At 36.6% G+C, this 16,345-nt stretch overlaps 1 protein-coding gene across 1 annotated transcript in view; it reads right to left on the bottom strand.

The window, feature by feature from the left end:
• NEB (nebulin) overlaps positions 1–16,345 on the bottom strand; it is a 143,446-nt gene that overhangs the window by 5,516 nt on the left and 121,585 nt on the right. Inside the window, exons 138-154 of the mRNA XM_075152645.1 lie at positions 14,940–15,053; positions 14,697–14,801; positions 14,141–14,245; positions 13,409–13,513; positions 12,489–12,581; positions 9,954–10,046; positions 8,426–8,518; positions 7,873–7,965; positions 6,589–6,681; positions 5,979–6,071; positions 4,679–4,771; positions 3,798–3,890; positions 2,417–2,509; positions 1,829–1,921; positions 769–861; positions 392–484; positions 5–97 (exon numbers count right to left, since the gene is read on the bottom strand). Of these exons, the coding sequence (XP_075008746.1) occupies positions 5–97; positions 392–484; positions 769–861; positions 1,829–1,921; positions 2,417–2,509; positions 3,798–3,890; positions 4,679–4,771; positions 5,979–6,071; positions 6,589–6,681; positions 7,873–7,965; positions 8,426–8,518; positions 9,954–10,046; positions 12,489–12,581; positions 13,409–13,513; positions 14,141–14,245; positions 14,697–14,801; positions 14,940–15,053 (1,638 nt within the window). The remainder of the gene's footprint in view (positions 1–4; positions 98–391; positions 485–768; positions 862–1,828; positions 1,922–2,416; positions 2,510–3,797; positions 3,891–4,678; positions 4,772–5,978; positions 6,072–6,588; positions 6,682–7,872; positions 7,966–8,425; positions 8,519–9,953; positions 10,047–12,488; positions 12,582–13,408; positions 13,514–14,140; positions 14,246–14,696; positions 14,802–14,939; positions 15,054–16,345) is intronic.

Raw genomic sequence — 16,345 nt, 5'->3', positions numbered from 1 at the left:
ATACCGAGCTAATGTGTTCTTGATTGCGTTTGACTCTCTCCATCTCTGGAGTGACCGGCGTGGGGGTTGCCTTTCCTAAGCCTTCTTTGTATACAACCTACGGATCACAAAGTGTAACTCAAAGTCACAAATGTACAAATTAAAAACTGTAATGTTACTGGTTTTAGAGTAAACACCATCCATTATGAAAGAAAAAAAAAAAGGTCAGAGGAAAAAATAGTATTAAAAAGTTAATTGACAAAAAATCTTTTAAAATTATAGTACTTAAGAGATGACTTTCCAAGTTTGAGGGAAAAAAATTAGAGTGTTAAATAAAACCAGGCAGACTTAAGTTATCAAAAAAAAAAAAGAGCAGCTCTATCATATCCCCTTTACTTCTTCCAGACAATACCGAGCTAATGTGTTCTTGATTGCGTTTGACTCTCTCCATCTCTGGAGTGATAGATGTGGGGGTTGCCTTTCCTAAGCCTTCTTTGTATACAACCTACGGATCACAAAGTGTAACTCAAAGTCACAAATGTACAAATTAAAAACTGTAATGTTACTGGTTTTAGAGTAAACACCATCCATTATGAAAGAAAAAAAAAGGTCAGAGGAAAAAATAGTATTAAAAAGTTAATTGACAAAAAATCTTTTAAAATTATAGTACTTAAGAGATGACTTTCTAAGTTTGAAAGAAAAAAATTAGAGTGTTAAATAAAACCAGGCAGACTTAAGTTATCAAAAATAAAAAAAAAAGGAGCTCTATCATATCCTTCCAGACAATACCGAGCTAATGTGTTCTTGATTGCGTTTGACTCTCTCCATCTCTGGAGTGATAGGTGTGGGGGTCGCTCGCCCCAAGTTTTCTTTGTACAACACCTGTGGGGTACAGAAGATGTATCCGGTATCTTAAAAACCCCCCAAAATCAAAAGGATTTGAACACAAATTATTACTTTGTTATCAAATTTCAAAAAAGTCACGACTGATTATGATATGCAGCACTGCACAAAAGCCAAACATCTACTGCTGTAAGGAAGGGTAAGAAAAATAAACTGTAAAAGAAAAGCTTGTTATTTTTTTGGTTAACAAAGAAGGGCTCTATCCAGCTACAACTATGACGATGGCTCCATAGGCTCAGGGAAGCTGCCTGTGGCCCTAGAGAACTACTTAAGAAATGTTTTGTCTGCTGTTTTATCTGTATTTGAAGCAATTTGTGACCTTTTTGTGAGGGAGGAGGGAGTTCTGTTGCCACACTGACATTGGGCAGCCAAATAAAGAAGGGCGTCGGGGCTGGGTGTCTGGTATCACTGCACCGTTACACCTACACATCTCCCGGGGCCATGAGACCACCCAAAAATTATCGCTGATAAGCCAGCCAGAACAGGAACAGTTTCATTCCTCTTGTGTCATTCTGTTTAAGGCATCCTGCATCACCTGTCTCAGCAATACAATCTCATATGGGTCAGAGAGGTGGGATTTTTCAGGGTGGGGTGGTTGGGTTTCTTGTTTGTTTGTTTTTCACTGAAGTCAAATACCCCTGAAAAGCCAATGAACGCTTAAACACTAAACAGAGAGAGATAAATATGAATCCTTCACCAAAGGATGCTAAGCTCTTAATATTGTCTGGATAGAGCCCACAGGTATGCAAACTGGGTTGTAGAAAAGGCCTAAATTTGTGGATCACACTGTTAACACTAATTTTTTTTTAGAAGAGGAGCGATTAATTTGCAGAAACAAATACATATTTTTTTTAAATTAAAATCAACTTTCAGTAGGTAGTTAGAATGTTACTTTATTAAGATATAAGTACAAAGGGAAAAAAGAAATATATCTATTTTAAAGTACCGAGCTAATGATTTCTTGATTGCGTTTGACTCTCTCCATCTCTGGAGTAATGGGTGTTGGGGTCACTTTCCCCACATTTTCTTTGTACAAAACCTACAGGATACAAGGGAGTATCCAAATGTCATTAAAAAGCCACCAGCAACAACAACTAAAAAAAAAAAAAACAACAACAACAAAAAAAACCACCACCAAAGCAACATACAAGACCGCTTTTGAACCATTACACTTAGAAAGAGTTAGATTTGGGGCACAATGCTGTTCCCAAAAGAAGCAATGGGAGCTTTGCCATTAATCTACCAGGATGCAGAAATGGACCCTGTATGGAATCAAGTCTGCATGAAAGCACACTTGTAGTAAGAAAGGGTTAAAAAAATTGCAGAGAAACAACATCCATCCAAAAAAGGTCAAACCTAGTTCTAGTAAAATCCTGCTTCAGACAGTGTTAAATAGAAGATACTACGATTTGCTAGTAAGCACAGAAGGTAGGAGGTTTATACTACACAGAGAGTCATTTTATAAAGTTAGAAAGCACAGATGTGTTAAACACTTCATTCAGATCTTTAGGAACTGGTTTGCTGTTAAAAATACCGAGCTAATGATTTCTTGATTGCGTTTGACTCTTTCCATCTCAGGAGTGACAGGTGTTGGGGTTGCTTTCCCTATGTTCTCTTTATACAACACCTATGAGACATAAAAAAGGAGCCAAAGAAAGCAACAATAAATAAAAAGCTAGCCGTAGACAAGCTTAAAGCCTAAGGCATTTTTTTCTTATATTTATTTTCTCAGGGCCTAGGTACTACATGTATTTTTAAAGAAGGTACTTAGCAATATTTTACTAGAGAAGTAGGGTTTGGCATACTGGCTTTTTAACTACAGGATCACTCGCAATAAATAGTGTAAGTACTACGTAACTGAGACCACAAAAATATCATATTGAGGGGCTGAGGATGTTATGACTACGTAAATTATATTTTTTTTAAAAAAGAATGTCAGCATTGCAGAGAAAATGAGTGGAGTTTGTTAAGTGTTTTTAGGATTAGAATAGGGCATTAAAATCACTCTTAAAAAAACAATAAAAACTGTAACAAGTTAAAGTCGCCACTGTAAACCACAGGAAGACACGAGTAAGAAGTAATCACTTCTGTAAGCTGCTTTAGAGCTAGGATCGGCATTATTTTGGAACAAGTGTTACAATGTCCATTTATTAAAACTGTTAAAATGTTCTTTTAGGTATGAGTTAAAGGGAACTTTTTTCTTAGCAAAGTACCGAGCTACAGATTTCTTGATTGCGTTTGACCCTCTCCATCTCTGGAGTGATAGGAGTGGGGGTTCCAGTCCCCACGCTCTCTTTGTACAACACCTGTGTAGTAACAAGAAGCATCCAAAAACATAATCACAACTCAGTAATAATTACATCCAACATGAAGTCAAATATTTGAGTCTGCTGGAGCTCAGTCTGCTCTAATATGCCCTAAAAGCTACCCCTGGAAGCAATGAAGACTGGATTGCACCTGTGAGGGTCTGAGGGCAAAGAGGTCTATGGTTTTATATTCGCAGGTGCAACAAATCCAACAGAGAAGCCTCTTAGTCAAATACATTTTCATGGTGGAGGAGAGCTTTTAGTCCCCCGCTGAAGCCTGCCAGAAAGTCAGACCCTCCCTCTTCTACGACAACAGTGTTAAAACAGGAAATCGATAGGATTTAAAAAAATAAAAACACATATAAAAGAAAAAGGAAGTTGGGACAGGGAGCAAAATGGTTAAAAATATTTAGGATAATGTAAATAATTACATATATGAAGAAGTGGTAGGTCAGTAACATTGGAAAATATAGTACAGTGAAGAAGAAAGGATGTTTTTATAAGTTGATTACATGGAAGTAAGGAGAGGAATTGTTCATTTTTAATAAAGGTTAAAAGGTTCTGTTTAAGTGGAGTTAAAGGGAATACTTCTTTTCCTCCACAAAATACCGAGCTAATGTGTTCTTGATTGCGTTTGACTCTCTCAACCTCAGGAGTGACAGGTATTGGGGTTCCTGTCCCCAGATCCTCTTTGTACAACACCTGTGGGGTAACATGGCTATATTAAAAAAAGAAAAAGGAACAAGAAAACAACAGTAACAGGCAGCTTGATGAGAAAACAGACAATGTTTTTCAAAGTTGCTCCGAGCCAAAGCTTGGAATAAAAGAAAAAATTAAAAAGCCCCTCAAAACTACACAGCTAAACACTAATACTCTGCCACACCTTTTGGCAGAAAGCTAGAACACCTCTATTTGCTTTGCAGGAGCTATATAGAAAAACTGTCTGAGCAATAGTAGACCGTTAAAGACTTCCTAAAGGCAGAAAGTATCAAATACAACACAAAAGGAACAAAGAAATCAATCCTGTTTCATTTACCCATTCCATAAACATCACAGCAGGTTACACTGGCATGTATTAGAGCACTGTTACACTGAGATCATAGCCACAGATTTGTATCAGGTGCTGAATAGTTTAGTTCTCATATATAAAGTAAGTAAAACCAGGAAAAAAAACCACCACACAAAACAAAACTACGGATTGTTGTGACTAAGAAAAGGAAAACAGGGTGTTTTTAAGAGAAAAAAAATTTAAAAGATAATCAGACTCAAAAGAAAGGTAGAATTAAAAGTTATTATTAAGATGATGTAATACAAAAAGAGGAACAAGAATGATGTAAGTAACAATTATGGAGGGGAAAAAATCTCAAAGGGACCAGGATATTATTTTTTGTGTAAGTTGATTATAGGGGAAAAAGAATATTTTTTTGTGCGTTAAAAGTATTTTCAAATAGATTAAAAGGGAATGTTCTGCTTTTCAAATTAAAAAATACCGAGCTAAAGTTTTCTTGATTGCGTTTAACTCTTTCAATCTCGGGAGTGACAGGTGTTGGGGTTCCTGTCCCCAGATCCTCTTTGTACAACACCTGTGGGGTAACATGGCTGTATTAAAAAAAGAAAAAGGAACAAGCAAACAACAGTAACACTCTGTTTGCTGAGAGAACAGGCAGATCATGAGAGACGTTTTTCTGAGATGCCTTGAATAACCATAGGGATTAAAAAAAACCATAAAAAAAAAAAAACTAGTTTAAAACACTGAAGATGGAGTTAAACACTAATACACCGGTATGACTTCTACCAGAATGCTAGAATACCTGCCTGACTTGCTTAAGTGCTTCTCAAGGTGGACATTTAAAACCAGTGAGTATTTAGAGGATCAAAGTCTTATATAAATTATAATGAAGTATATTATTGTCTTTTCACCAGCAGTAAGGTAAACCTTTTCCTGACCGTACTTGAGGCATTGGAGGACCAGGTCCTAATGCACCTTCCTAAAAGCATACACAGACCTCAATGAAGAGTCATCCATTCCCTGAGTGAAACACTCTTATTGTCCAGAGTTTATCATCAAAGAATCTAGCTTGCTTATTACAGGAAGGACGCAGAGACATGATCATAATAAAGGCGTATGTGTGAAAATGGTACCTTAGAAATGATAATTATTAGTGCTCTCCTATGTTTCCTCACCCCGAGAAACATCCTAACACTACTAATTTTCTAATTTTTTTACCCCGCAAACCTGTGCTACCAACATCAGAGCAGTTTACACCAGCCACAGATTTGGGGCACCTGTCTCTGTGCAGCAATATTAAAGACTTCCTAAAGGAAGAAAGCATCAAATACAATGCAGAGGGAATAAAGAAATCAATCCTGTTTCCTTCACCCATTCCATAAACATCACAGCAGGTTACACTGGCATTTTGTCATTTCCACAGATTTGTATCAGGCAATAAATAGTTCAATTTTTATATGTGGTAAAACCAGGGAAAAAAACCAACAACCAAGGATTGAAGAGATTAACAAAAGGAAAAGCACATATTAAAGAAAAAAAAATAGGTTCAGAGTCAAAAGAAAGATGGGAACACGGAATCCAAAAGTTATCATTAGTAAGATGATCTAATCGAAACAAAGTAAGTAACAATTATGGAGGGAAAAATGTCAAAACATGGGGAACAGGATATTCTTTTTTGTGTAAATTGATTACAGGGAAATACAAGAGTATTTTTTTGGTGTTAAAATTATTTTAAAATCGATTAAAAGGGAAATTGCTGCTTTTCAAATTAAAAAAAATACCGAGCTAAAGTTTTCTTGATTGCGTTTGACTCTTTCAATCTCAGGAGTGACAGGTGTTGGGGTTGCTGTCCCCAGATCCTCTTTGTATAACACCTATATGGTAACATGGGAGTTTAAGAAAAGTTAAGAACAAAAAAAAATACTGCATTTGATGGAGGTAACACACATAATTTTTATGCCCACTAAATCTACTAGAAAGCAGGAAAAATTAGGAAGTATGAAACAGTTAACAATTGTGATAAATTCAGAGGAAGTCTTCTGATAGCTAGAAATACTGCATCCTAATTCTTAGATATGCTTCAAAAGAATAATAAAGCATTAGAGGAATGGAATTAAGCAAATAACAAAATCAGTATTTTTTTAAAATGCAAAATACCTTAAGCTTCACCAAAAAAAGCTTTAAAAATTACAGGACATGAAGCATCAAGTGTTATGATCATAAAAAAATCTTCTAAAAAGTAAGTACATAAAATATAACTAACAATGACTAAAAAATTTAATAGCAGAAAGGGGATGTTTCTATGTTTATAAGTTAATTAGAGAGAGTAGAAAATTTACAAGTGTTAAATAGTTACAGGGAATTTTTTTTCTTAAATTACAAAAAAAATACCGAGCTAAAGTTTTCTTGATTGCGTTTGACCCTCTCCATCTCAGGAGTTACAGGTACTGGGGTTCCAATCCCCAGCCCCTCTTTGTACAACACCTGTGTGGCAACAGGGAAGTATTAAAAAAAAAAAAAGAAGAAAGGAAAGGAAAGAGGAGGACAGGGAGGAGAGAGAGAGAAGACAAGTAATTTAATAAAGTGAAACTTCAAAGTATGAAAAATAGAGATTTGTCAGCTTTGTTCAAAGGCTAGGAAAAAAAAAAAATCAATGGAAATAATCGGCTAATATTACTACAATGTTTGTTGTCATCTGACCTGGGTGCATATAAATAACGCCAGCAAGAACTGCGGGAGTGTTTTGTGCAAAGCACAGCTTGAGCCATGTTACCTGAAACCTCTTTGCATTTATGACTTTTTGCCCAAAGGAGTTTCCTTACTCAAACAAAAGATCTTGAATGAGCAGCTTTGCCTCTGAGATTTCTAAATCTTAGAGAGAGCGCTGTGATGACCTCAGAGACAATTAAATGTAGCAAAAAGTTTAACAACAGTGGCTTCTCTGAACTGTCCTATTAATCTCAAGTCAGGACTGCATTTCATATCGGTCATGTCTGAATTGGGTCAGAGTGAGTGAAAATTAGTCCTAAGCTGCTCTAATTAAAACAGAAATATAGAACAAAATTATGACATAATGGTCATTTGACTGGAATGTGTTAGGAGTAGAAACAATCTGGATAGAAATTCATTACTACAGTAATTTTTCCTTATATATGCAATTTTCGTCACTTTTTCACATTGCAGTGATATGGGGATGCCACCCAGTTTTTCTTACAAAGACCTGTAGGATATAAGAAAGCACCCAACACAGCAAACACAGGAAAAGAGACAACACACGCTAGTTGCATTAGATTGCTTTGCTTCAGGAAGTGTTAAGAGTTCATTCTTCATTTGCAGTGTGGTGAGTCTGAAGACTGTTAGAAGGATCAACTTTGTTATTGAAGAGGAGAGTGACATCACTCAGACTACAACTATTTCATTGGGAAGAAAAATAAGGTACTGCTTAACTGCTTTCAGTAAATGAGGTTAAAATCTCACAGCTGGAACAATTTAATGACAATTAAGTTAGACGGAGTGAAAAATAAAAATATAAGGATACTGACAGGGTTTTAGTGATTTGATTAAGAAAGGGTTGTTCAAAGTTCAACAAAGAACTGAAAGAAAAATTTAACATGGAGGAGTTAAAGGGATTTGATTTGCATTTGAAATGGTAGTTTTTGTTTTATTTAGCAATACCGAGCTAATGTTCTCTTGATTGCGTTTGACTCTCTCCATCTCTGGAGTAACCGATGTTGGGATGCCAGTCCCTAAGCCCTCTTTGTATAACACCTGTGAGGTACAAGAAAGTTTCCACAAAAAAAGCACTCAACACAGGCAAAATCATCAAATCTGACTATTTTGTGAGTTATGATTAGCGTTAGGATCACTTTTTAATTAATTTCACACTTGTTCTAGAGGCAAATATTAAGGAAGGGGCTGATGGTTGATTATTCTGTAAATACATAACTACAGATAGTAGAAGATAAAGGGTTAAGATAAAACAAACATGGAGAGAAACACCATGTTAATGTCACAGCTTACTTCCAGTTCTGGTTCTTAAAAGAAACGCACGTAAAGTTGTAAATCACCAAAAAAAGTTAAAGCACAAACAGGTAGAATAAATGAGTTAAAAATATTGCCAGGGAAAAGACAGGAGCAGGGTGAGATTCTAAACCATTGAAGAAAAACAGATTATATGTTAGGATGTTACTCAAAAATAAGTTGTTATCGTTTTTTTTGTTTTAAATACCGAGCTAATGTGTTCTTGATTGCGTTTCACTCTCTCTATTTCTGGAGTGACAGGTGTTGGGATACCTGTCCCTACGTCCTCTTTGTACAATACCTGCAGAACACAAGCACCCAGCAAGGTGAGAAGATCATATTCCTTCCACAACTACAGTACATTTGGATAGATTATTTACCTGGTTTATAGGTAAACATAATCTGGGATTATTTTACTCAGTGTGCATCTTTCTAAGTACAGTAACAAGCTCAGCAAAGTACTTAATGTCTATGTTGAGGTGCTTGAACACATTGAAGTCAAGGGAATACTTCATTATAGTAGGACACAAGTTTAAATATTCTGCTGACCTGGCATGAAAGGTAGGTATGTTCTGCTTTTCATCTTAGTTTAGCAAATGTAATAGTATTACTTTTCAGGCAGTCAACATTTCTGGAGGTTTTTTTTATGGTGTTAACAAACAGCTGAACCTTTTATCGACATGTTTAATATGAAAATACTTAATGTGGGCTCCACTTCATTGTGATCTTTGTACTCTTTGTTCGGAACATCACTATTTTACTTTGTTCTACGTCTCTAGTAAGAAAAACAATTGAGTTTTAGCTCTCATATTATTACATTTAACTTAACCTGTAATTGTTTGATTTAAAAAATTGCCTTTTTCATTAAAGGAGTTGCATAGGAGATGCCTGGGTTGGTTTAAAACCTAATCATGTAGAAATAGATTATAAATGCACTAATGGTTCTTCCTGAAACTAGTAAAAAAACTTGCAACAAAAAGAGCTAACAAAAAAAGATTCACTGCATGATGTCATTGAAACAATGAAAAAATACAAAAATAATGCACTCGCAGCAAGGGAAAAAAATTATGTAAAAGAAAAAATGAAGAATCATTTGAAAAAAAAATCAGTTGTGCAAAAGTGAGCTGTAAAAAAATTAGTATCATAAACAGCTCAATAGGGAAACAGTACTTAAAATCAGGAATGGAAAATCGTAAGATACTCCTTGTATGGGTGTCACTGCTCCTCAGCACTGTATAGCAAACATCCGAGATACCAATAATCACAAGACCATATCCTGCCTCAATCCTGTACGCAGAGATCAAAGTAAAGCAGTAGTGGCTCAAAATCAGGAGAGCACATTGTGGTTATTAAAATCTATACTTAACGAGATACGGGAAGAGTCAGGTACCGTTTCCACTTACAATTGTCACTAGGTTTTGTGACTACAAAAAAGGCTCCAATTATTTTTTTCCATGAAGTTCTCTCTAGCTGATCCATTTTTTTCAGACTAATTGTATCATCTGGGTATTTTTTGTTTCTAGTTCTGTATTTAGAAAAGATCACAGAAGTAATACAGGGAAGTGGCTGACTGTAATGATCACTGCAAAATTCAGATATTTGAACTTCCTGCTGCTGAATATAGGGATTTAAGAGATCTGTTGTCTTTTCAACAAAAAATACCCACAAACACTACCAAAGTTTGGAGCTTGAGCTCTGCATAAGTATATAGGTAAGTAGAAGATAGCGGCCATTACCGAACTGATGTGCTTCTGTGTCTCCTTGACACGCTTCACTTCTGGGAGATCAGGAATTGGAGTTCCTTTTCCAATACCCTCCTTGTATTTAATCTACAAAGATGCAGACATCAGAAAAAATTAAAATGACTTACATTAAAGAACAGCTGACGCAGGCATGTGTAAGAAGTTACATGAATAAAGAAACTTAGGTCCTTTATACTTTACAAACTCATTCAAATCTCAGGTACTAAATGTATTCTGATAGAAGGAAATCATCATGGAACCTTTTATCAGAGTTATCCGATAGCTAACTCTGCCACACTTCTACAAAGCAGTTTACAATAACTCAGCTCAGAGTAAAAAAGCAGAGTCTTGTTTGAGCCAGAATTTTTCAGCTGAAGCTTAAAATTTGGGTATCTAACATCTCCCAGGAGCTTAATTTCAGCAAGAACAAACCCCCTGATTTATAACAACTGAACCATTTCAAGGCTTCTTACACTGAGTTCCAAAAAATTGTGATATTAAAAATTTAAAATAATTTCTAAAAATCTTAGCCTAACATGAAATAGGCACCTAGATTCATATGTGGATACATAAAGAGCATTATCCTGATCTCGAGGAGACTGAAAATTTAAAAGATCTCATTGGCTTTAACATGAGCAGAGAGCTGCTGTTAAAGTATTCCCATCATCTTTACAAGCAATCTTTTAGAAGTTAACTTTACCTGTTGATGAGTTGTCATTGTGAATGGCACTTTACTAAAAGGGTTTTCTAAAAACAAGTGTAAATACCTTTGAACCTGATAGCATTTGGTCTTTCTATCAATGAAAGACAATTTTTGATTTCTAAAAATCTATCATATTCAACAAAGGCGAGAGTCATCACACAACGTTTTAACAATTACAGTGCTATTTGCATTTCTACTTTAGCATAACAAAAAAGAGAATAGCATTGCACAAGAACATGTTTAACATACTATGCATGAAACAAACTGGCTGAAATGTTAGTATCTCTTACACTAAAATGATGTCAGCATTCAAAAAAGCATGAAAAAGATTTAAAAGTTTTGAAAGAAAAGAAATATATACACTTATTCCAATTTTAGAGTGTTACAATTTTTTATATAATATAAAAGCTTTACGAGACATGCTTTAGTAAGGCTTTTGACACTGTTTGCCCTGGCATCCTCACAGACAAGCTAACAAAGTATGGCTTAGGTAAGTGCACAGTGACATGGACTGAAAACTGGCTAAATGGCCGGGTCCAGAGCATTTTGATCAGTGGCACAAGGGCCAGCTGGAGGCAAGTCAGCAGTGGTGTACCCCAGGGGTCAACACTGGGGCCAATACTGTTTAACATCCTCACTAGTGACCTGGATCCCGGGACAGAGAGCACCCTCAGCAAGTTTGCAGATGACACAAACCTGGGAGGACTGGCTGATACACCCAAGGGTTGTGCTGCACCCAGAAGGTCCTCGACAGGCTGGAGAAATGGGCTGAGAGGTATCTCCTGAAGTTCAACAGGGGGAAATGCAAAGTCCTGCACCTGGGGAGGAATAATCCCAGGCACCAGTAGATGCTGGGGTCTGACTGGGAAGCAGTTTTGCAGAGAAGGACCTTGGGGACCTGGTGGACAACAAGCTGACCATGAGCCAGCAATGTACCCTCACGATAAAGAAGGCCAACAACATCCTTGGCTGCATTAAGAAGGGCATTGCCAGCAGGTCAAGGGAGGTGATCCTCCCCCTCTACTCAGCACTGGTGAGGCCACACCTGGAGTTCTGTGTCCAGTTCTGGGCTCACCAGTACAAGAAAGATACGGACTTACTAGAGCAAGTCCAGTGCAGGGGCACAAAGATGAGTAAGAGACAGGAGCATCTTTGATATGAGAAGAGGCTTGGAGAGCTGGGACTCTTCAGCCTGGAGAAGAGCAGGCTTGGGGGGAACTTATCAATGTGTATAAATACCCAGTGAGAAGGAATGAAGAGGAGGGAGCTACTTGTCTCAGTAGTGCTCAGTGACAAGACAAGAGGTAATGGCCACAAATTAAAAAAACAGAAAATTCAATCTGAACACAGGAAAACACTTTTTTACTGTGAGGGTGGTCAGACACTGGAACAGGTTGCTCGGAGAGGTTGTGGAGTCTCCATCCTTCAAGATACCCAAAACTCAACTGGACATGGTCCTAGGCAACCTGCTCTAGTTGATCCTGCTTGAGCAACAGGGTTGGAGTAGATGCTCTCAGGAGGACCCTTCCAACTTAAATGATTCTTTGATTCTGTGCGAAATAAACTGTGTTTAGGATGAGATTAAAAATGATGGCAAGAGCTTTCATGTTTTAAAAATGGATTGTATGTAACAAATTGAATGTTAATCATTAGAAAGATTACTGTTTAAGTAACAAGAATAGGCAAAAACTTTTAGAAAGTAACCCTTAGCTGGATGGATTATTGCCAAGCCACTGTTAGCAACACTTAAAGAAATAAGAGGGGGGGAAATATTATTTCAAGTTGAATTAGCACTGGTAGAGTATTAAAAATCAATTCTTTTGTACCGAGCTAATTGCATCCTGGGTTCGTTTAACTCTCTGCATCTCTGGTGTCTTTTCAATAGTAGTTCCAGTTCCAATATCTTCTTTATATAAAATCTTAACATTTGGAATGAATACAACAAGGTTAAGCATACAAAACACAACACTATTTCTTCTAGAGACTGAGTACAGGCTCATGACAGTGATTTGTACACAACAGTGCAGGCTGAAAGCCAACTCGGAGGATTATCTCCAGTCACTGCCTTATTGCCTATCTGCAGTCTGTCCTACTACACGACTGCCATTTGTGCAAAAAAGAGGCTGATCATTTATATTTGTAATGCATTTTAAGTAGAATGTCAAAACATTTGTAGGCTAATTTTAGGATTGAAGACTAATAACTTGTTCTAATTTGTTCCTTTTTTCCTAATTTGTTTTATTAGGTTTTACACAAATATCTTCCACTTAATTACTTACTATGCTAATGGTGCTAGTGGCAAAATGATACAGCAGACTATAGGCACTTCAGGGTAACACATGAAAGGTGAAACAAATCAGGCAGACAGTTCACTTTTCACTGAAAGAAGACAGTTGCAACACAACAAGAATACACTACTTACGCGGTAACAGGACAAAAGAAAGGTGAATACTAGTAAACGAATTAAGTACAGGATCGATTGTTTAACTATATCATAGCTATGTATATGTGATAGAGTGCAATCAGGGCACTCCACAAAAAAAGAGTAGATAAAAAGGGGTAGCAAAAATCTAAATCTAAATCCAGCTATATCTACTTAGAATAAAATTAGTTTTGTTTGAAAAAACACATTTAAGCAGATCAAGAATGAAAGTACCTGTAAGATAAGAGCCAAAACTAGTTATTTTATTAAACATATTAAACTGTATTTTTTGGAATGAGCACTGAAAACAGAAAATAACTATACCGAGCTGAAATTCTTCTGGTTTTCTTTCACACGCAACATTTCTGGTGTGTCTTGTACAACTGTAACTTTTCCTTTACTGTTCTGTAGGTCCCACTGATACTGAAGCTGTTGAAAAAGTTAAAGTAAAACATCAAATGTTGACTCTATGCCATAAAAAGTTAGTCACAGAGTTTTCTTTGAAGATGAGAAAAAAGAAATATTTTCAAGTACACCTTATAAGAAGGTCATTTTAACGCCACCATTCGTGATATAAATATGTACCACAGTTACAAGTACTCTCATTTAAATTAACAATAGGAGATCCTTAACTAGATTCACTAAAAAATCTTGAAAGGTGCCAGATTGTATCTAAAACAATTAAGTCTCAGCAATGAAAGTTAAAGATTTCAAGTCAGATTGTGGAGTTCCATTACTGACTGTACAGTCTTGCAGGTAGTCCCCTAACAACCACAGACAACGTCCGTAAGTATAATTCTCTGTTACTTGCAAAGGAATTGCCAAAGCACTGCTGCAGAAAGATTTTTTCAAGAAAATTACAGAATCATTTCGGTTCCCTGTGTAATGCGTAAGTGGGCTGCTGCATACAGAGTGGACCCTCTAACTGAAGATCCCTGAGAATATAAAGGCAGACTAGCTGGGATTAGAGTGTGATATCGAGACCTTATTAAATGAAAAAAAGCTGAACATTTTTTATTAATTGACAGTAACAGTAATTATTATTTATATACATACTGTGCTAAAGTTCTTTTGATTCTCACGGACTCTCTGCATTTCTGGTGTGTCTGCTACAGGCACATAGTATGGCATGGTCCTTTCTGCATCTTCCTTATACTTTTTCTGATAGAAAATACAAAATACATTCCATTAATACAAAAGCAGTAATAAACAATCTGGCATTACTTATTGTTGCATAATGCCCATCTTTATGGAAATGCAAGTACTTCTGTGTCTGATATAAATGCAGATTATGCATATGTGTAAGATTTATTTTAAACATTAGATTATTAAGGAGTAGGAAAATTAAGCTAAATCTATTTAGAACAAAATTAGCTTTGGTATTGCAAAAGCAGTAGAAATTATTGTTTCATTTTATACAGCATTAAAATAAATTAATTTCAATATTAAAATGGAATTTCAGAGTAAGAGATGCCACATCACAGCTATAGAGAAATTTGTTTTTCTGGTGTAACTCCTGAATGTTGTGACAGGTAGTTATTTAGGTGCTCCAAATTAGTATCCACTTGAGGTTCCCACATGAACAATGATTAAATTGCTTCACTCAAGATACCTGGCTTGAAAGGTTCTTGACCTGCTGGGCATGAATAATCTCCGGAGTATCGACAACACTGGTGTAGTTGGCTTTCTCCATTTCTGCCAGTTGTTTGTATTTGATCTGTTGGGGAAAGCTCACATTTAGGTGCTTTAATCATATCTTGACAACAATTTTCATTTGGTTTAATCAGAAAAAACTGTTAATAAATTTTCCTTTAAAGAAGGAATCAGATGTGATATATGAGATATTCACACAGACCTGGCTGGCAATGTCAGTGGCATTCTTTGCTCTCACAAAATCTGGTGTCTCCAAAGCCAGTTCTGTCAGACCTTTTCCTCTGATTTCTAATTCCAAGGCTTTTTTGTACTCTTTCTGCAGATGAAGACAGTAAATAGATACTTTGTCAATGTGAATGCAATACCTTTAGCAACTCCAGATACTTTCATGACCACAACCACAAAATAGGAATACTACTAACATAAACTCACAATTAAACACAAATGATGTCATTAAAGTGTGTACGTTATGACTTAAATTTTGAGAACAAACAGCCCTACTCCAGAAGTAAATTGAGCACAATACAGGCCAGCTCTATTAAGGTCACTCTTCCTTCTCACACCAGTAATCTCAAAGTGTAAGTTCCTTTAGGTGACCAGTGCAAAACAATAACTTGTACAGAAGAGAAGTAACAGAGAGCGAGCAGTGTGCGAAATGCATGTGGTAGTGAAGAGTGGTCACAGATGTTTCACACTGAGCATGTCCAAAAAATGCAAGGTGTCAGGATTCTCTGTGACATTTTGGGCCCTTTGGAATGAATACCCTCCCTAAAAACTCAGTGTTGCAGCAGCCACTCTTCCCAAAGAGATCTTCCACTAAGGTCTAAAAGATTTATTTTGTATAGATTGGTATAATTCATGTCTCTCTATGCCAACTCTGCTGAACTTAGCTGAGTATGTCTGTAATATTCTGGTAATAAAATATAGGCTCTTTGAATAACTCAAAAACTCTGCACTACTAAGTACAAAATGCTGTTGTCAGTAAGGATGCTTATCTTAAGAGTATTTTGTTAAGAAGCAAAATCGTAAGTAACATTAAAAAGTTACTTTTTTCAGCTTTCAGCCTGATGATGTTAAGGCTCTTAAAATATAAGCTAATCTTATCCTATGAAAACAATCACTATGAAATATTTATTATACCAGTCCACCACGTAAATAAAGTAGCTGTTAGGTTTGCATCCTGACTGTCTGATGGCTACCTCTCCATCAAAGTGGGCAAGACTGCCTCGGCCATCTCTCCTGCGGCTACCAACTGGGCATCAGCCCTGGGCAGGGGGAACTGTTCATGAGTATAGCTGGTGTTTCTGACTCACCCATCAAGCATAAAGCATTCAAAGAGAGCTCTTTGCTGCACAGCACACCTCCCAAAGCAGAAGTTTGCCAGTCTGGTTCCCTCATTGTAGTCCCTTTCTGATCTCTCACTTCGCTTCTTGCTTCCTCAGCCTTGGTCCTTAGTTCCTAATCGGTGGTTACTGCTCCTGACCTAAAATTCCTAGTTTACAAAACTGACACCTCTGGTTCCTACTCTTAGCCTTGCTGCATCACAATGCTGGTTTAGTCTATCCCTTGACTGATCTGACTATTGATCACAGCACCTGTTTCCCACCT

The sequence above is a fragment of the Calonectris borealis genome, chromosome 6 (genome assembly GCF_964195595.1).
Source record: "Calonectris borealis chromosome 6, bCalBor7.hap1.2, whole genome shotgun sequence".
In the NCBI taxonomy this organism is placed as follows: domain Eukaryota; kingdom Metazoa; phylum Chordata; class Aves; order Procellariiformes; family Procellariidae; genus Calonectris; species Calonectris borealis.
The sequence above is the reverse complement of the archived record's forward strand: the minus strand, read 5'-3'. Positions and strand labels throughout refer to the sequence as shown.